This window comes from Nyctereutes procyonoides, unplaced genomic scaffold, assembly GCF_905146905.1.
Source record: "Nyctereutes procyonoides isolate TBG_1078 unplaced genomic scaffold, NYPRO_anot_genome, whole genome shotgun sequence".
In the NCBI taxonomy this organism is placed as follows: Eukaryota; Metazoa; Chordata; class Mammalia; order Carnivora; family Canidae; genus Nyctereutes; species Nyctereutes procyonoides.
The window spans coordinates 4,817,386-4,839,973 of record NW_026575130.1 but is presented as its reverse complement, the minus strand read 5'-3'; the positions used below and the strand labels follow the sequence as shown (position 1 = coordinate 4,839,973).

General features: G+C 35.6%; 1 protein-coding gene across 1 annotated transcript in view; it reads right to left on the bottom strand.

Moving 5' to 3' along the window:
* Nucleotides 1-1,502: 1,502 nt before the first annotated feature.
* Nucleotides 1,503-22,588, bottom strand: part of ARSJ (arylsulfatase family member J) — a 76,356-nt gene continuing 55,270 nt past the window's right edge. Inside the window, exon 2 of the mRNA XM_055342452.1 lies at nt 1,503-4,366. Within this exon, the coding sequence (XP_055198427.1) occupies nt 2,962-4,366 (1,405 nt within the window). The 3' untranslated portion in view covers nt 1,503-2,961. The remainder of the gene's footprint in view (nt 4,367-22,588) is intronic.

The window sequence follows — 22,588 nt, the reverse complement described above, 5'->3', positions numbered from 1 at the left end:
AATTATTAACAATATACTGTAATAAAATACAATATACTGTGTGAGTGTGGTCTCTCTCTCAAATATCTTATTGTATAGAACTCAGCCTTCTTGTGATGATGTGAGATGAAAAAATCCCAAAGCGATGAAGTGAAGTGCGGTGAATGACGTAGGCATTGGGATGGCTACGATTCATCTGAGGATACAGAAGGAGGATCGTCTACTTCTGGACTACAGTAGACTAATTATTCAGAGTAAGTGAAGCCGTGGAAAGCAAAATTGTGGCTAAGGTGGGGGACTACATATAGAATTTGCTTATTAGTTACATTCATTATTTATTGTCTGCCTAACTTGGCAAGAGGATAACCTGCACAAAGGTGAGAATTTTTATTCATTTTGTTCACTGCTACATCCCAAGCACCTAGAATTTTACCTGACAGATTTGGGGATTTAATAAATATTTGTTGAATGAACATGTAAATTTTGATAAGTAATTTTTGCTAAGAAGGAACAATGAATTTATTGGCTTATGACATAGGAATTTTGCATGGTTCTTTTGGCAAGCCAGCTTCTTTCTGCCAACACATATTCTGATGGCTACTGACAAATTCATAATTTGAGTGCTTAAGAACCCTATAAATAAAATGCTTAAGAGGCTAATCCTGATGCCAAATTCATATACTTTGGAATATCAAATGCTAAAATGTATTAACTGTATACTTATTCAGCTGTCAGAGGCACAGTGTTTTCTCTATTCTTAAGATTTTCAAAAAGGGCCTGGTCAAGAAAACTGTAACATTAACTCAATTATTTTGAAAAGTGAGGTGAGACTATATAAATATAGATGAAGCAACTCCTTTAGTAGACTTGACAGACCTGGGGTGGATGTTTTCACTGGAAAGGCACTATAAGAGTTTGCTGCTTGTTATTTGTTGCTTTTTTATTCAAATAAACTGTTTTATATCCTTTTGCATCCAAGACACGTAGCCAAATCCACAAATTATTTTCTGACAAAACTAGTTTTAAACTTTAAGTCCAGGACTTTCTTTTGTTCTCCTAGTAAAAGGATCAGAGGTTTTAAAGAGTTGCAGTCTACATTTGAAAGAGCTAGAAATACAGCATGAGAAACCCAGTTTAGTCTCTTAAACTGACACCTGAGATTAAATGCCCAGTATTAACACAGTTTTAATTATTAGGGCATGAAAGTTAAGTGTACAGTATTTTCCTTCCCAGACATCTTGAAATACCTAGTGAAATACAGACATTTTGAAATATTTTTGTTCATTATTTATAGATGAATATTATATTAGACTTTAGTTTTTTTTTTTTTTTTTTAGACTTTAGTTTCTTTAGGGCAAGACAGACTTTTAAAAATATTTAATTTGAGAGAGGGAGAGAGAGAGAGAGAACACGACAGGAGCAAGGGGAGGGCAGAGGGAGAGGGAGAAGCAGACTCCCTGCTGAGCAGCAGGGCTCAATCCCAGGACCTCAGGATTATGACCTAACCCAAAGGCAACCGCTTAACCAGCTGAGCCACCCAGGCACCCTGCAAGACAGATTTCTCTTAAATCACAGCCTACCTAGCACATGTGCTGGTGGCAGGTATTCTTGCAAATAGCAAACATCTGCGAAGCCATTTCCAGATAGAAGACTGTGGGCTAATTTATTTTCATTGAGAAAGTTACGGTCATTAATCCAGAACTTAAAATCATATCCCCACCATGTCCACTTTGTGTAAGAGTAGGATCATTATAAATGTTACATACTAACAAAAGGACATTTTTCTCTATGAAATAGCCAAGTGGAAACATCTCTTATTTGCAAAATCCATATTATTTACTATGGTTGTTAGAAAATCATACCTTCAATTGCCTATTTATAAAGATTTTTGTTATTAAGATGAATAATATATCTAAAATTAGATCATAAAAGCCACACTAAATTTGCTAGTGCTGTAAAACAAGTCATTTTTAATAATAAAGTCATAAATAAAGTGTTTATGATAGAAACAATAAAGTTGTCTCTCACCCCTGTACAACACTGAATTTCTGAGTAATTTTTAAGGAATATATTCATCTTTTTACATTCAAAAATAACAATTGAACAATGATCATTTTTTTCTGAATAATTTTCTTTTATATTCTATGAATTCACACAGTATTACAGTAATTTGAGTATTACAGTGCTTGGTAATCTTAAAGATATGAAGTAAACTTCTAACAGTATATAGAAAATAAAAATAAAATAATTAAAAGTCATTTGTATAACTTTATGAAAACAAAATAGTTAATATTTTTTTCTGTAAAATAAATTATGTATTTTATGTTGAAATGTCATTCTATTAAAGTGTTTAGAAAACAGTTACATTCACGTTTTGGCAGTGTGCTCAAACATTCTTATTTGCCATTCCCTCATGCGTGATAAAATGAGGTGCTTGCTGTTTACACGGGAGAAAACAGCTTATTTTCACAGGAAAGGAAATGATACGTGACATGGAATTAATTTTAAAAAAAAAAACAAGTGTCATAAAATAGAGATACAATAATTCACTAAGAAAAAATATTTTTCAAGGCCTTTTGAGGTGACGCAACCTTTGACTGTCCTTTATCACAGGTAGTTGTAGTCCTGCTACCCTGTAACTTGCATCAAGTTAACATGTTCATTGGCTGCAGTTTTAAGCAAGGGTTTGGTCAATTGACTGAAGCACTGAACTCCTTAATGAACACTTTTATAAAGGAGCAAAAGAATCAAACATCTGCATTCTCCTCCGAGTGTGGCTTGCGAGGGTAGCACCTTTGGCACTGAAAGGAACTGTTTTCCATGTGGCGACCAGGTGGCAGGAGTCTCGGGACTGGTACAGCATGAAAATAGTTCTGGTGCTTATGGCAGTGATCTTATTAAGCCGAATTTGCTGGTTTACCTAGAAAACAGCTAAAAGACACAGACTGATTTAAGTTTAAGCAGACAGGAAAAAGATTGTACTTAGCCACGGTAATGGCAAACAGCTGCACGGCAATTTGGAAATGAACCTGCTTTCTGCTGTTTCTTCTTTGTCTTACTTTTCTTCTGCTTTTTCTCAGCCTTACTTTTGCTTGGCTTCTTTTTCTTGTATTCCTCCTTATACCATGGTCCCCAGACTCCTCCATTGAGCCGAGGGTTACTTCTGGGGTCTTTGGGGGGGTACCTGACAGGCACTGCGGTTTTGTTGAACTGGGAGAGCCTCCGCAGGAGCTGCTTCACGATTCCAGGATACCTGTGAGATAGGTCCACTCTCTCATATGGGTCAGCTGTGATGTTGAAGAGCCAGACGCTTTTGCCAGTCGACAAGGTAATTCGCTCGTTGTGCCACCGGTTGGGTCCCAGGTTGCTGAAAGACTGAGGGGGAACCCAGTCACTGTAGCCAGGGTTTCCTGTAAGCAGTTTCCAATGCTGCACCCTGATGGCTGACTGGATGGCGGTGTTCCAGATCCCATAGCCCGCTGCCCAGGAGCCATTTTTCGCCTTGGTATAAATGGGGTCAATGTTGTGCAAAATATCCACCCGGGGTGAACGAAGGCCCTCACTTATGGTTTCCCAGACATCATAGCCATCCAGTTGGATGTCCTCATCAATTTGTCCTTCAGCCAGTGAAATCAGAGTGGGGTACCAGTCAGTGATGTGCACCAGCTCCTTACACACTGTTCCCTTGTTTTTCAGAAGTGGACTATGCACAAAGCCAACAGCCCGAATGCCTCCTTCCCAGTACGTTCCTTTGCTACCTCTGAGAGGCCAGTTACTTCCTCCTGCTGTGGGCTGGCCGCCATTATCTGAAGAGTATATGATGATGCTATTGTTATAGAAACCATATGTCTTCAGAGCCAGAGTCACATTGTTGATTGCTTCATCTAAGCAGGAAAGCATGGCTGCATACCTCCGCCTATTTATGTTGATAATGGATCTGTAGTGTTCAAAATACCTGCCAGGGGCTTGCAGCGGTGAGTGAACAGCTTGGTAGGCAATATACAAAAATATAGGCTTTCTGGGGTCATGGGAAGCTAAGATTTGCTGGACTCTTTGAGTGTACATCTGTGTGGAGTATATGCCATTGTCATAGTCCCAGGCAGCATTGTCATTTTCGTACAAGTCGTAGCCACACATCCCAGGACTGTCACATTTGTAGTGTGTATAGTAATCACCACTTCCCAAGAGGGAACCAAAAAATGTATCAAATCCTCTCTTGGTGGGCATACATTCTTTTCTATAAAAACCCAAGTGCCATTTTCCAACCATATGTGTTGAATATCCAACCTCCTTTAGCTTCTGAGGTAGGGTTGCATTGTCCAGAGGTAAGCAGTTGGGTTGGGTAGGTCTTATGATAGAATGTTGAAGTCCGGTGTGTATCTGATACCTTGACGAGAGTAAAAGTTTTGTCAGTGCAGAATAAAAGAGATATTATAATGGTTTTTAAGTTAAACAATGTTCCTATGAAATGAAACATTACCTGAAATAAAATAGGACCAATTCAGTATTTCTACTGTCGACTCAAAAGTCTTACCCCAATCAGCTTCATATTTAACATCTGAAATACATTTGACTCTAAATCAGTACTTTTAAAACTAAGATTTCACCACTTAAAGTGCCTTTTTTTTTTTTTTGAGAAGGGGTAGGGGTAGAGGGAGAGAGAAAATCTTAAGTAGGCTCCACGGTCAACATGCAGCTCTATGTGGGGCTCAATCTCACCATCCTGAGATTATGACCTAAGCCAAAAATCAGATGCTTAACCCACTGGGCCACCCAGGTGCCCCTATCTCAAAGTCTTTTTAAAGTTCTTCTAATGGAACTAATCTGAATTAACTTTAGATGAGATCGGGCACGTTCAGGGTGGTATGGCCATAAACCTGAATTAACTTTAATCTCTTAATTAATTATATGACATAGAAAGCTAATGTGGTAAGGGAAAGTATAGAAATGTTAGATGATGATGATGATGATGATGATGATGATTAATTAGTTTTTAGTCTAGGGACCTCACATTAGCTCCCAAATAATTTCCTGAGATCATTTTTTTTTCAAGCACTAATTCTGAGGCACTAAAAATACAAGGAAAAGTTATATAAAAATCTGCTATTTGATTGTCAAAAAATATCTTATAATTAGTCCTCAACCTGTTAGATTTCTGTAAAGAGAAAGGTAATTTTTTCTGGCACACAAGACATTACTGAAAAGCCACTTTAGTGTAAGGGTTTTAGCTGGTGCTAAGGAAGGATTACATTTTCTTCAAAACAGCAGCAAATAAGTCCTTTCATATTTTTTCCACAGTGTCTCCTTTTTTAAAAAATCACATTCAACTATAGTCTAAGAAAACAAGGCAACCCTTTCTATATATTAAAATTAAGTGACTGTTAGTGTCTAGCCTTGTTCTTTTCCCAAGGATATTTTGCCAAGGACTTTTCCTTTTCCTCAGAGAATGGTTATCATCACCTAAGTATGAATTTTCATTTGGATCAAGATGTGCCTATTAGTTCATGAAATTTAAAAGCAATTGATTCTATAATTATTATATAAGTTCAAAAGGACTTTTAAAATAGAAAATACAGAGATTCTGAGAAAATGAAGGTTGCAGAAGGTTTTAAGTTAGATGCAAAAATATGATTTAAGGTAGATGCAAAAATATGTTTTAAGGTAGATGCAAAAATATTCTTGGAATCAAGTTACAAAGAGTAATATTGAGATCAAAATAAAACATTTTTAAAATTGATTTAATTCAAAAGGCCACATGTCATACATACCTTGGGTGAATAGAGCAATTTATTTAAATTTCCAAATGACAGTATAATGTAACTGTGAGTTCTTTTAAAGTGTCATTGATGTAACTAACATTGATGGTTTTGTGGGATCCATAGGGATATTTGGTCACTAAGGCAAAGCAGCATTCAACATGGGCCCTGTCTACTCTGCTAATCATTAAGCTGTCAAAGTTTCACAATTACCACAGTTGAGATAATTTAAAATGTAATAAACTCTCAAAAATAAGCATTTCATAAGCATTATTTAGCAGCAAATTCAGGAAGTACTATTACTGCCCTTGATAATTTTTGATGATTCAGTTCAGAATCCAAAACACTTCCTGGTGAAAGCATTGATTTTGTAAGAGTACATGACAAATTGATAATACCTATCAGTGTAAGCATTGATTCAATTTAAAAATGGAAAAATCTGTATGGGTAAGAATTTTAATGAATCATTAAGTAAATAATTCTATGCAGAAAATATACTTGGCCAGAGTATCTATTCAATTCATTGAATGGCTAACCAATTCAAGCCTTTTTAATCAAACTGGGCATTTTCTCAGCTAGTACTAAAAGAAAAAGTAATTGTGCCTTTTGAAAAGCATGAAATACAGAAAATGCTCACACAAAAAAGAGTAGGGAAGAAGAGTTGGTGTTTTTCAGGAGAGGGAACAGTGTTAGCAGATAAGTAAGAGACATCAGAACCATTAGCTGTATGGTTTTTCTCTTCCCCACAACCTAGAACAGTTTTCATATTGGAAAATTTAGAACAGACAACAACATAAAGGTTTGGTGGAAACTCATAGCAGAAGAGATCTTTTCAGGACAGGCTCTTATTAAATGAACTCAAGACTTGGGGGTAAATTGGTGGTTTGGACTAGAATTTGGGGCATGGGTGAAGGATAGATAGAGCTTGGGGGTTAGACAGACCTGGGATTGAATTTGCTCCACTGCTTATTAGCTATGTGACTTTGGGCAGTACTTAACCCCTCTGATCCTCAGTTTCCTCATCTGTAAAATAGGGATAATACATATTGGATTGCTGTAACATTAAGAGAGCATAGAGTTTAATAAGGAGAGTACAGAGTACATCAATAAATGATAGGTTTTGCTATTATTACCTCAGAGTTCTGAGTCATGTTACTAACATATGTATAAAGTTTTATAATTTATAGGCCTTCTATCACATGCATTATTGCATTTAGTTCTTACTACAACAGTAAGAGGTAGGATATTTTATGTTAATTTTATAGATAGGAGAATAGAGATATAGAGATGACCCCCAACTCCTTAGCCTGCTCCACCAAACTGTGAAGTTGATTTCTGAATGACAACATTTAAGTCTGATGCTCTCCTATTTTCTTTAAGTAAAATCAGTATTCTTAAAAAAAAATCAAGAAGCAGGGGGAAAATGCCATCAATCTTGAGAAGCAAATCTGTTTTAACTTTCTAATTAAAGAAAGATTTTTGTAAACCAAATAGTGAGGTTTATATTGATCCCAGAAAAATTTGAGAATGATTTTTTAAGTAGATGATTTGTGACCACTTCAAAAAGAACAAATTAGGTGGGACCAAAAAGAAAAGTCTTGCTATGTTAGCTTCATTTTCTTTTCTATTATATTTTATTTTATTTAAAATAAATTTTTAAGCTTCACTCTCTTTTTTAAAAAAAGAGCAGTATTAGGTAAACAGCTTTGGAAAATGATTGGCATTTCAAAAATCTGCTCATGACTCTTTTCTTACAAAATATTGGAAAATAACACTATGGTCATCATAAGAATGATAGTATTACACATTAATACCAGTCAAGGCATATAGATAATTTTTATTTACATGATTTCTCTGGCTTATAGAACTCTGTGGATGAAGCAGGAGAGTTCCATTAATTATTTTCATCTAATAACAAAAACCCAAAACATTGAAACCCAGAGTGATTTAATGAGAGTAATTTATTGATTTGTTGAGTTTTATAGCTCTAAGTGTTGAAAAAAATCTGGAATCCAGATTTTTGGCTTTAGAGTCTTTTCCATGGAACACTCACAGATTATCGAAAAGCTAGACCCATTTAAACATTGGGTTAATTTATTTACATTAACCTTCAGTAGTTATTCATTTGCTCAGTTAAACAGTATATGGAGTGTAAAATGTATGCCAGGGACTAAATATTTGTTCTGTTTTGTCTACCACCTCCCGGTACCCAAAGCTTTGCTATCCCTAAGTGAGCTCCAAGTCAAGATCCTACTAGCAATGGGACTGACTTTAAGGTATGAGTTTTCTGAACCTTGGATCAGGTAGAGACAGTTCAGTCATGGAGAATACCACTGAATGCTAACAAATTATTTTCTTTTAGGAAGGGGATGGTTGGAATCTAGGGAATAATCTTTGGCTTGATAGTGACTTTGACTTGGCAGCAGCAAGCTTGATAATCAATTAGATAATTCTTCAAAACACACTACAAAATAGTAGATTGATTAATTAGTTGAATACTGCTAATCTGAAGAGTAGTCTCTCGAACAGTACAACAAAGCTCTTTCCATGGCTTTTACGCATTGGTCATTATCATACATTTATTATTATAATCCATTAAAAATCCATATCTATTATTATCCATGATTTGAATAAAGAAACAGAAGAAATCCTTGTTATCTAGGAAGAATAGTTGATATTATAAGTGGTGTAATCAAGACTCAAAGTACTATAAATGACTTGAAATGTTGAAACAAGATGAAATATAGATCAAAAATGTCTAAGAAAATCTAATTGGGATAAATGGAAGGCTCTGCATGTTAAAAGACATTTATTTACATGTTCTTATGGATCTGGGAAATTGGATATATCAGACTATGAATTTGAAAAAAGCAAAACAGAAAAGAGATAAAATGCTAGTAAGATCTTACATTATATAAGGGCAATGTGTAAATTCTAAGAAGTAATAATGCTACACTGGGCTAATGATAACATCTGGAATATTCAATGCTTAAGCACATTCCCCCAAGTATATGTACATTTATTTATTTAAAAGTGATATACAGGCACTACTGCACTAATTTATGAATATTATAAGTCACACAAAGTAAAAATTAAAAAGAATGGGATAAAATAAATATAAGTAGAATTCTGGTATTTGTTCTTATATCCTATGATCCCACATTGCCCTAGGGTGTATGTATTCCAATTTGGAGACTGCTGGTACAGAAAGTTGATTGTAAGGAGATGAGATTGAAACAGAGATTAATGAGGCTATTACAGTAGTGTAGGTCAAAGATGATGGTGGCTTGGACTACCACCTAGTGGCAGTAAAAGTGGAAGGAAGTGGATAAATCAGATGTATAATTTGAATTTAGGACTGATAGAAGACTAAATCAGTGAAGGGAGAGTAGTGGGAAAGGAAAAGGAAAAATCAAGGACTTTTGGGTTTGTGGCTTTCATATTTTGGTGAACAGTGGATGGACCAGCTGATCTCCATTTTGTTCCAAAGAATACAGTTAGATCTGATGGATAAGATTACAAAATAGTAGATTGAAAAACAACAGCACAAACAAACAAACAAAAAACCCCACAACTAAAAAAGAAAAGAAACAAAAACAACAAAATAGACTACATGATCATCTGATAGGGATTCTGTAAAAAATGAATCTGAATTGGGAAAGGAATATTAGATTACCTCTAAGGTTCCTTCTAACTCTAAAAATTCATGGATCAAAGATGATAGGTTAATGTTTCCCTAAGGAACGCCATGCAACCTCAGAGCAGTTTTACAAAAACAAGTTTATATTACATACAGGTATTTGATAAAGAAGTTTCCACAATGCATCCATATATATTTAATTTCTTTCTTTGAATAATATAAAGTTAGCTTAAAAAATAGGTTTTTCACATAATATTTTCTGAAGGCAGTAATCAGGACTAAAAACTGAACTAATTTTGAAATTTAGTCTACTTTTTTGTTACCATCTGGCCAGCATGTGAAGAAAATTCCATATGAACAATAGTAAACCTAGAGTTGATGCCAAATCTGTCAAAATCAATAGCAATCATTCTCACTTTCCTGCCAACTTAAAAGACAGAAGCTAAGTGGGCCTTTCAGCTTGGCATTAGATTATGTAAAGACTTCTGTATTTTTTTTAATATTAATTTATATCACTGAGTTCTGGTAGTGGCAGTAGTTTTGAATTCTCTTTTGCCTAGGAATGTCTAACATAATATTATTGTTTTATTTTATTTTTTAAAAAAGATTTTATTTATTCATTCATGAGAGAGAGAGAGAGAGAGAGAGAGAGAGAGAGAGGCAGAGACACAGGCAGAGGGAGAAGCAAGCTCCATGCAGGGAGCCCAACGATGCGGGACTTGATCCCAGGACTCCAGGATCACGCCCTGGGGCCAAAGGCAGGCACTAAAACTGTTGAGCCACTGGGCTGCCCAATATTATTGTTTTAATCCAGTTACATAGTTGTACCCTTATAATGACAAGATACTTATAAAATTATGAGTCTTTATAGTTCCACACAGACTCTAGAGTCTAAGATTATTACAGAATACAAAATCAGCCAATAGTGCAGGAGAAATTGATATTTCAAAGGGAAAGAACCAGGTATAAGAAACTATACCTTATGAATCAAATGTCACTCAGGTATTTATATATAAAATAGAAAAATGTAACTAATTTTCCATATTCTGAAAGGTGTTCCTTTATCACTTCCTTCCAAAAGACACTTTTTCAAAGACTGCCATTCTATTTATAGGTCTTAATTTCATCTTTCAATTAATTATATCTTCTAACAAAGGGTGTTAAGTGGGAGAGAGGTACCATAACAGCTCAATGTCTAGCTTTTTTTCATGAATGAATGGATATTCATTGAGTATTCATTCATGAGATGAAAAACTAGTCATAGTTTAGAATGAATTACTTATTTAAAACTCATTCAGGGGTTCCCTGGGTGGCACAGCAGTTTGGTGCCTGCCTTTGGCCCAGGGCGCGATCCTGGAGACCCGGGATCGAATCCCACGTCGGGCTCCCGGCGCATGGAGCCTGCTTCTCCCTCTGCCTATGTCTCTGCCTCTCTCTCTCTCTCTCTCTCTCTCTCTCTCTCTCTGTGACTATCATAAATAAATAAAATTTTTTTAAAAAAAAAACCTCTAAAACTCATTCACTCACCATGAGCCAGACACTGCTAGCTTTGGGGGTCATAAATTTGAAGAGGATGATTCCTGCTTGCAAGGCACTCAGTTAGCAAGACTTCTTGCTCAATTATAGACCCCAACAGTCCAAACCAGAAGCAGATAAGACCACTTAACTCATACTCTAACTAAAACCCCTTGTGCATATTTCTTTTCACACTTTCTTGAGGCATTAATAAAGGTGTTTTGCAATGACCAGAATATTCCAACTGCCAGGTCAGAAAAGCCCTGATAGCAATGGAATGCCTAGGAGACCACACATCCCCTTTTCCACCCATGTTAATGGTCTGAACACATCCTGACCCCCATCCATGAACATGCACTCTCTGCCTGCTCTCTTGCATGTATCCCCACCCTCCATCCTCTCCTTATAAAATTTCAGGTGTCCATATTGCCGGTGGAGATGTTGGTTTTTAAGGCTTGAGCCTGCCACCTCCTCCAGCTGCCTGCACTCAAATTAATTTTTCTCTTTCTCTTTTCCACAACCCCCCTCTTGAATTATTGGCTTCTCTTATGATGAGTTTATCTGAGTTTGTTGGGCAACAGTGTTGGCAAACCCAGCCAGGAGCTATACTTTTGATTTGTTGGGATTCCTCAGGATGGATGGTTGCGGCAGCACTTCAGGGCTTCCCCTCATTTCTAGAATTAGAGGCTACAATAGATGATTAGGTTACAAGTCCAGTATTATTAGAGACTGACAAAAATTAGAGAATAGTCATGACAGGAATATATAGTTCAAGAAAAACAACCACAGCATATTCTGAGTACTCCTATTAGGGTCACAAAATGCTCTCAGAAGAGGCCATGTTTGATCTGAATGCATTTGTGGGGCTATCTAGGTGAATGTGGGGAAAAGGTAGATAGTGAAAAACCTGGAACAATATGGACAAAAGCATGGAGTCACAAGGGAACATGAATCTGAGGTGATTCTTGAGGGAGGAGGTGCCATTCACTTGAAGAGTTGAAGGAAGGGGAGGTAAAGAGAGTATTTCAGTAAGAGGAACAGAATCTTCAAATGCACAAAGGTAGAGAATTTGGCCTCCTGTGGATCAACAGTTCAGAATATGAGAACAGAGATTCAGACATATCTTGATGGAAGATGAGACTATAGAGATAAGTAGGTGCCAAGTTACATAGAGCTGTATTACAGCATACAACTGTACAACGGTTTTTGTACTTAATGTGAAGTTTACAGAAAACCACTAAAATACTTTAAAAAGAGTAATAATACATAATAAAAGTCTGTATTAGAAAAATCACTCTGCACCATGAAGGGTAGATTGGAGTGGAACAAGACAAAAGCAGGGATGTTTGTGTAAGAAATAAATGCTGACAGTTGAAACGGAGATTGGTGACAGTAAGGATGAGGGGAGGACTTTAATGGGGGCATATCTGACAGGGCTACATACTGTGGGCAACGTGAGACAGGAGGTGTTAAAAATGAGTCCCAAGTTTCTCAGTTGGGTGGTGGGGTGAAAGAAGTTTTCTTGTACTAAGGAAATCTAGGAATAAGAAGAGAAATGAATATGAAGATGATGCATCCTGCTCTGTGTTTGGTTGGAAGCACCTGTAAGATATCCAAAAGCACTGTTTGGTTGGAGATGTATAGGATAAAATAACTCTAAGATTTGAGACTCATTAGTATACAGGTGGTGGGCGAATTTATGGGAGCACATGAGATCATCTAAAAACAAGACCGAGACTGAGGGACAAAGACGGAGCCCAGGGAATGCCATCATGCAGAAGAAAAGCAAGGAGCACCAGTGAAAGAGTTTGAGATGAAACAGCTACTGCATGAACTAGAGTAGTAAAGGGCAGTTTGAGTCGACTACATCACATACAGTAAAGAAGCTAAGAAACATGAGAATTTAAAAAGCATCAACATAACTTGGGAATAAGCCTGTATGACCTTGTAGGGACCAAGAACAGGCTGCCCCCAAAAAAGGCTACTTTGGCATGAAGATTATTTCGAGTTAAACACAGCAGATTCAGAAAAAGCTCTTTATCTCCCCCACAACTTCCTGGATGTACCAGGAAGAGAGCTATTAACATAGGCTCTTTTTTACCTAAGAAGGTTAACTGCATAATAGGTCAACCTTTGTCTTCCAAACATCTCCCCTCACCTTCCTGCTAATAGACTTCTACCCTTTGTATCTCTAAAACCTCATCTTTCTCCTTAGCTCAGGTAGGAAGTCAAATAAACTTCATATTGCCTGACTGTCTCTGGAAGTTCATGTCTGTGTGGATTTTCCATACATATGAAACTAAAGTTGATTTTCTCCTGTTTATCTGTTTTACGTCAGTTCGATTCTTAGTCCAGCTAGAAGGACCATGAAGGGCAGAGGAAATTCTTTCTCCCTGACAACCTGATAAAACATATTTTAGTAGAAGCCCAGATTTTAGTGAGTTGAGACCTGAATGAAAAGTGAAAACTGTGAAAATGTTAATTTTCCATTAAACTGGAATTGGGTAGCTAGAAGGAGCCATACCACTCAATCACAATTACAGGAAGAATTCTCAATTACAGGCTCCAACGAAAGAATCTTCAATAGGAAGTAATGATCAATTATAGGCCCCAACAGAAGAGGTACACTGAATCTTCCACAAGAAATGGACTAACCCAATTTCTCAGCCAATGAGAAACTGTCATCATCCTGAACTCTTACTTTTCTCCAATGGACCTTAGTTCAGAACAGCCCCTCCAACTTCCTTTTTCTCTATAAGATAATCTTCCTCTCCTTTGTCTGTTGCATTTGTCATTTTGCTATAGATTGTGGGTCCTGAATTGTAATTCTCTACCATTCTTGAATAAACCCATTTTGCTGGTAAGATAATTGGCTTCCTTTTTTTTTTTTTTTTTAGGTTTACAAAATGTGTAAGTTGTGAGTATAAACTATTTCTTCAAGATGTATAAATGGAAAAAGAAAAAAATATATAATGGGGCTCCAAGTGCTAATTGGAGAAATGCTTATGATGTATTGATGAGTAAAAGAACATCTGGCTATGGGAGAATATTGTATGATTACATTTTTATAATAAAAATTATGTATATTCTATGAAGGCAGGGACTGTTCACTGCTGTTCTGCATTGCCTAAACAATACCTGGCTCATAAAAGAACATCAATAAATATTTGTTGAATGAATAAATGAATGAGTGTGTATTCATAGAAAGAGAAAGAGAAAGAAAAAATGTAAAGATATGATCCAAATAGTTAGACATGATTATTTCCAAGGAGATAATAGTAACTGTGAGAGAATAGGGACTAATTTTTAATTTAAAATAAAAAGGGAAAAAATACATAAAAAATAAAATAAAAAAGGGAATGTAAATGCCAAGTGAATGAAAACGTTCATCTCATCAAGGAACGTGCTTCCTATTAGGAACATCTATTCAGGAGGCCAACTTTAGACCAGAATAAAACAGACAGAATGAGCTAAATAAATTCTGTAATCATCTCATGTAAGCCAGAGAAAATGCTCCATTTAACAAACAGAAAGAATAACTTGTCAAGTAACTTAAAATTCCTGGCTTTAAATGGTCTTTCCTCATCATCAGAACCTGCTGTTCATCCTTACAATTGCCCTGCTCATCCACAATATGTTAACATTTATAAACATCAAAGCTTTTGCTACACTGAATACAGTTTTCCTGGTCTCATTAGAAACATGGCTGCAAATCACATATTAAGTGACTTCTTTCTGGAAATTTTTCTTTTAATCTTGAAACCCGTGTCCATCTTGTCAGTTCAGATGAAAGAATGAACATTAGAGGTCATATTGCCCCAGACAGAGCTAGACTGATCAAGGAACCTGTAGGAATGCAACTCTACTAGCTTTTAGGTATATATCAGCACTACCCTAAAGATATAATCACCAGATGCACCTAAAGAAATCTCTAGCATAAAGAATAAAGATATTTTTCAGATCCTAAGTCTCTTGAGATGGAAAAGATCTCTAGGAGATCAGATGAAGTGGCACTAGAGCACATGCTAGCATGATCTTCTGGGCCTCCAATCAGTGGTGTCCCCTTTTTCAAGGCATCCCCTGACCCAAATTTTGCCTTCAAAACCCTTCACTTGCAAGCCATCAGGGAGTTTTGGACTTTAGAGTATTAGCTCCCCATTCTCCTGGGTGGCACTATACCAATAAATAGCCTGTCTTTCCTTACTGCAAAAGCTGAGTGTCAGTTTTTATTGGCTTGCCACACATCAGGTGGATGTACTTTTATTTGGTTCACTTAGAGTCTTATTTATGGTGTGTGTGAATTCTTGGTAGTTTCCATTAAAAAGCAGATATGCTTCCCAACTAGAGGGTCTTCTCCCTCTTTTTTTCCTCTGTTGTCTTTCCTTCTTGGAATTATTCCTTTTGAAGACTGATACTTTCTACTCCGTTAAAAAGAAAAGATTTAATACATAAATAAGAGATTACCAAATATCTGTCTAAATGAACATTCACTTATATAATTAGTATGTTCCTTTTCTGTAAAATTATTGAGTAAAATTTAACTCCAGAGCTATATTTACAGTTATTTAATTTATAGAGATTATTTAAGGTCACATATATTCCATAAAACAAAGCATAACCATATCATCAAAATAAAATTTTCTTTTTTTTTTTTTGCTATTCTCTTTACTATCACAGAGTATTATTAAATCATTTTTTTAAATGTGCAAGTTTTAATGTCCTCTATTCTAAACAGAAAATGCACTTGAAGGTATGGACCAAAGAATACTTAAAATGTTAAACCACATTTCATGTTACCAACTTTACCCCAGAGACAGATGTGTTAAGGAAAATATCCTTAACTAATATCCTTTGATGTTAGAATTCTCAAATTAAGATATAAATTTCTTAGAAAAAATTAAAAATCCTTTCAAATATTTTGAAAATATGATCTCTCACTTTCCTTTGTATGCATTAGTCCATCATTGTTATTTCCCTAGAATAGGACTGCCTATTTATTTATTTATTTATTTATTTATTTATTTATTTATTTAGGATTTTATTGATTTATTTGAGAGAGTGAGAGCTTGGGCAAGGGGAGGAGCAGAGGGAGAGGGAGAAGCAGACTCCACACTGGGCAGAGAGCCTGATGCTGTGCTTGATCCCAAGACCCGAGATCATGACCTGAAGTCAGACATTTAACCACTTAACTGACTGAGCCACCCAGGTGTCCCAGGACTGCTATATTTAAGTCTGATATTTTCTTGGTAGTTCTAACTTTGAAAAGAAAGAAAAGTTATGAAGAGCTTGACATTTATGTTCACCATATGGCTTCTCTGTGAATTAGCTCAACAAAAACAGTGGTAATATTCTTGCATTCTTGAACATAATTACTTGTTAGCCATAGTTAGGAATTATTTTTCAAATAACTGGATATCTTTGCACTGAAATTACCCACACATAGGTGAAAGTATTTCATGTCAAACCCATATGGAACTCATTAATGTCTTAGCTGCAAGCCAGGTGAAAATAAAGTGAAAGTAAAGAGGCTTAGCAGGGAATATATAATTGTTATATAATTGTTGGGAAGTGTGACCAAAAAAACATGACTGCCAATTGACCCTTGAGCTGGACATGGGCACTAGGAGGCTTATCACCCTCTTCTCTGTCCTGGGAATGTGAGTTTCACTGGTCTGTCCTGGTCCTAGATGCTGCTCCAAGTACAGGGCCTTAAGATGGTGATGTGATGTTGAAAGCACCTGCATAGTATAGGTGACTGAGCCCAGTTAGGGCCTCTTTATAAGCTTTTAAGATTGGGAGAGAGGGTGCAGGGATCCATTCATCTTGCTGCCACCCAAAACAAGCCTTTTATGTATGTTCCTTTTGCTACCACTAGAAATGCTACCAAAATATAAAAAAAATTTAAAAAGCCCCACCTACTAACCTGGAGTGGCCTATTTCTTAGGTCTCTCCCTGTTTCTATGGATGGGGACAAGTTTCAGATTACACCAGGAAATCTACAGAGTTGTGAACCTACATTCTTCAAAGCCAATAGGTTTACTAACACTTTCAGTTGATTAGCATCATTTTTAAAAGATGTTTATAATTCTATGCTACAAAGCAGTTTAAACTAAATAAAAAAGATGATTTTTCAGTCAAAACTCCATAAATTGGTATGGCCAAATTCTCATGGCTAGAGCCACTCATTTTCACATAGGCATCATTAGACTTAGACATCAACTGGCATGTATAGATAATTTTTTTCCTAAAAGCTGCATTCATGGACTTATGCCATGAGTTTGCCCTTTTATTGGTTTCTCTGTAAATTCTAACAGTGATGATTATTGATTCTGTCCTGAATACAGATATTGAACTATTTTGAATAGCTTAGGATTTATTATTAAAATGACAGCATTAATAAGCAATTAGTGCTGGCAGATAAGGATGTGGAACTGATATTTTATATTCTGAAGTGCTGAACTTTATATGTAGCTTTAAATAAGAGTAGGAAAATTAGCAAATTAAAATGGACACCTTGCCCTAATAATTATTATAGATATTCTTTCATCTACCACATATATAACAAGGATGGTTATAGCTGTCTTAATTTTATATAATAATTCTTTTCACTCAACTTTCTTCTTTGTGTAGAAAAATGCCCAGAGTATTTGTCATATTATTGTCAAAAAGCTTTAGTATGTTTGAAATGTTTTACAGTGACAATAAAAATGTTTAAAACTAGGAATAAAAGGAAAAATAAATATACCCTGAAGATCTCTAATAGACAAAACCTATTGCCTTGAAACATACCCGAGGGGAGGAGATCTTCCCCGCTCTGGCTTAACAGAGCTAACTTTCATCCCTCTTGCTGCAGGTGCTGGTCAGCCCTCTTATATATTTTTTTCTTCCATTAAAGCTATCCAAACATTACAAGTAAAGTGGAAAGTAATCATTATAGAGGCAGATTATTTTCCTCAGGGGAGGGCTCACTGCTTACAGGCCAAAAAGGGCAGTAACTGGAAAGTTCACAGTGTTTATTTCACATGTGCTCAGGCAATAATCCTCTTTATTTTCTCCAAAGGGATTGTCCTGGTGGTCAGGGCAGGTTGGTTCTACAGCCCAATGTCTCATAAGAGGACAACCACCCATATCTTGCGTAGTAAGTGGGAAATGTGTACTTTCTATTTGTTAGAAATCAGGTTGGAGGAGGGATTAGTAGAGGCCATACTTTATCTCTGGACAATCTGCCCAATGACTTGACATCACAGGATGTTTTCTAGCATGTAGTGTGTAAACAATCCAGAATATGTGGTTGTACTGAGAAAGACCCACTGTTTTGGGAATCACAATGTCTAGATTTGAATCCTCCTCCTCACTGGCCACGTAGCCTTGGGCCAGCCACTAACCTGAACTTCATCTCTTCATTTGTAACAGAGATATCAATAATAGCAATGTGTCAACTCCACAGGACTCTGTCCCCTCCCTTTTTGGTTAGGATTAAATGAAATAAAATGCTTAAAAACATACAGTAAACTGTAAAATTTTATACAAATGCTAGTTATACTAATAATAATTAGTTAAAACGTCTTTTCTTGTCCCCATCCTATTCATCATCTCTTCAACTACATGTCCTCTTCCTACACCGTCCTATTTGTGCAAGTGATGAAACCAAAAACAAACCAAGGCAAATATGTGATTCAGATGCTTAGAACTAATGAACTAGCATTTTGCCCATTCTTTTTCTTCCTGGCGCTGGCCTGGAATTTCCAGTTGTCAAACTGAAGTTTTAGTCACAGAGTTGCTTTCCATCTCTTTTACTTGAAAAATGTGTCAATTCCTTTAAATGTCTACAAGGAATGCAAAAATATAATTCATATTGCTCTGTAGGGAGACCCAAGTTCTTCCCAATTACTTAGCCTTATTTTTATGAATGGAGACAGTTTGTGACAAGGATAGGTGTTGAGTCTATAGGAAAATTTCCGGTGCTGAGTTATAATGACTTATAAACAAAAACCAACTGATCTGTTAGTTGTCTGAATAATAATTTCCAGTATTAATTTAATATATGCATCTTGATAATATTTCAGAAGTAGAGATAAATTTATTTCCCCAATTCTCTTTTGAGTGCTTTCATATTATTAATTAATATTTATATTATCTATCAGAGGGAAGATTTGATAGATAAGTCTCAGCTGGAATATACCATCCATTTTTTTCTTATTCTTTACTCATACTGTACAGATAGATTTTGCATTTATGACCTTGGGAAAGCATATCCATTATTGAGCATACATTTCTCAGGTGACTATTCTGGAAATCTCCCAGAAGGTACCATTAAGATTTGCTGCAGCAAAAATTGGTCTTTATGGTACTGCTTCTTCTAGTGCCCATCACTCCTTTCTTGTGCCATTAAGAGGAATTACATGTCCTCCTGCTATGCTTTGCCTAACAACTCCTCTAAAAATTTGTGTTATAATATCCCAAACTGTTATCCCTATGTTCTTGAGATTTTGCAATCCTAGATAGCTATGTAAATCCTGAAAAGCTATGCTGTTTTAGCTGTCTTTTTACTAGGATCCAAACACAGATTCTTAATATTAGTATAAGGTATTTTTATAGCAATGTAAGGAAAAGTGTACACAAAAGTACAATGTGCTAAAGCTGTATTAATGGAGTTCTTATGTGTCATATTCAGAAAAATAATGTATTAGAAACAAGTTACCAAAAATAGATCATTTTATTTCAATAGACAATATAATTGGAGGCAAACTAAGGGAATAATAAGTGATTCTGGCCTACTACAGGATGGTTATATTATCTTCCTTTGTAATTTACCCAAGTATTATTAGTGTTCAATATGTCATATGTTTACCGTAACTTTGAAATTCTATTACTTATCCTTGTCATTAGATTTATTAGATTTTGAATTTACTATCCTGTGAAACATTAATGCTGAGCAGTAACAGGGAAAGTTCATTTCAGAGATTCTCTATGTCTCTGTTTCCTTATTTGCATAAAATGAGATTTAAAATAGCACCTTTTCATTGAGTTATTGACAATTAAATGAGTCAGTAGATCCAAAATGCTTAGAAGAGTGTCTAACAAATATAAACACAATACAAAAAAAATTACAGAGTGTAATGAGGTTTTTAGAATTTTGGCAGACTTAACACATTTTCTAACCTATTGGTTGTGTGATTTCATCTAACATAGTTTTAAAACCCTCTAAGAAACTGCCATTTGTCAAATTTTTGGTGTAGTATCAAAGAAGAATATCCACATTTATCTGAAAACATGGCTCAAATACATCTCCCTTTCCAACTATTTGCCTCCATGAAGCTGAATTTTCTTCACATACTTCAATAGTAATAAGGTACAGCAAGGAGAATCCAATTATCTTCTATTAAACTAACCATTAAAGTGATTAGCAAAAAATTAAAAAACAGTGCTAATCTCATTATTGTTTTTTGGAAGAATATAGTTATACAGTAGTCCCCCTTCCCTGCAGTTTCACTCTCTGTGGTTTCATTTACTCAGAGTCAACCATCGTCCAGAAGTAGATGATGTTCCTGATGTATTGTCAGGTCAAAAGTAGCCTGACACTACATCAGACTGCCTATGTCATTCACCTCACTTCATGTTGTCCTGTAGGCATTTTATCATTTTACATTATCACAAGAGGAATAAATCCAGGATAAGATATTTTGAAGGAGAGAGACCATATTCACATAACATTTTTATAGCATATTGCTATAATTATTTTATTTTATTATTAGTTACTGTTAATCCCTTAGCCTAACTTTTAAAGTTTATCATATGTATGTATACACAGGAAAAATATAGTATATATAGGTTTTGATATTTTCTACAGTTTTAGGCATCCACTGGGAGATCTTGGAACATATCTTCTGTGGATGAGGGGGGACTGTTGTACTCATAAAAAGATCTTATTTTTGTTAACATGTGTTGGTTTATTATTTTTAAATGAATTAATAAGAAAATATTTTTCTAAAATTCTCAGTTTTAATTTCTATTATGGTTAAAACAACAGTTAGCTCATATAAACAAAAGTTCTTTGAAATCCTCAGTGATTTTTAAGAACACAGGTAGGTCCTGAGGCCAAAAAGTTTGAGAAACATTGATGTTATAACATTCTCTAAATTACGCTATGTTTAAAACTTTCTGAATAGATATATCAGTCATTATCAAAGCTAAATATCAAATAATTTTATGAAACAATATTTTATAATAAAAAGAACATGACATTAGCTGTAAAATTTCCAATACTGAATCCATTATTAACTCTGTAGCAATATGAGACAAATAGTTTTTAGTAAGTTGCCTCTGGCAAAATGCACATTAGTGGTGAAAATTTCCCATATCACTTCCTTCAGCTTCTAGAGTAGTTGGCTTTGGTTTTTATACAAAGTTAAAAATAAATAATAAAAGGACTATTTTTCATATTTGGGTTGCACTAAAGCTGAGAGACATATCATCTAGACTAGAACATGAGATTCAGCTGAGATCAAAGGCTATAGAAAGAGGTGACCATGAGACTGTGAGATCCTAGTAATTAACAGAAATCCTTGGGAGGAGTGCCTGTGTGGCTCAGTCTGTTGAGCCACTGACTCTTGGTTTCAGTTCAGGTCAGGATCTCAGGGTCCTTGGATTAAGCCCTGAGATGGGCTCCATGCTCAGAATGGAGTCTGCTGGAGATTCTCTCTCTCCCTCTGTCCCTCCCTGTTCATGCTATATAAATAAATAAATAAATAAATAAATAAATAAATAAATAAATAAATAAATCTTTAAAAAAAGAAAAAAAGAGAAACCCTTGGCAGACTACTGGACTTCAATAAGATGAAGGTTAGAAGTTTTAAATCAACTTTATGCAAATGAAATCTCAAAAAAAGGGTAAAGTTGAATGATAACAAACAGTGCCTTAGGTTAGTCAATTCTGTATGTATCCACATGTGCTTCTATAAAATGGAACAATATAATACCTCTCTCACAGGGTTATTAAACAGATTTAAAACATGTTAATGCAAATTAAATGCTTATGTAAACTATAATGCACTGAACAAATTATTACTGTTAATATTGATAAAGTAATGTGTGGATCCCTGGGTCTGTAATGAGACACATGGCTTTCACATCATGCTCTGTCATTTGGATTCATCACTGACTGTTCCTAAGCCTAACTTTCCCCATCTGTATGAGATAGAAGTGCACATCTGAAGTTTGTGGACTTTGGGAAGGAGTAGTTTGTGAGGTGGAGAGCCAGAGAAATAGCAGATACCCGTTGCTATGCAACATGACCCTGCATTTTCAGAAAATTTAGTCATGCTTCAGAAAAGCAGGGGGGAGCTTGTGGACCCTGAAGAAAGGCAGAGATTCATGGTTCAGTGTGACAAAAAGAGGAATCTGGAATATGGGCAGATGAGGGAGTGTAAACTGAGAAAGGCAAAGAAACAATGGGAATGGCTTTCACAAGCCCTGCCTATGGAAGCGAGCTGTGGAATGTAGTTAACTAAATCTCTACTTCATGTGACACCTGACTCTCGCTTAATCTGGTCACAATCATACACTTGCCTTTCCCTTCATATTGCTGTGAAAATTAAATAAGATAATATGTATAAATTCTCTCTTTGAAGAATGAAATATTATGGAAGTTTAGTTATTATTAAGTAACAGGAGCAAGAAGCAAGACAGTCCTGTAGAT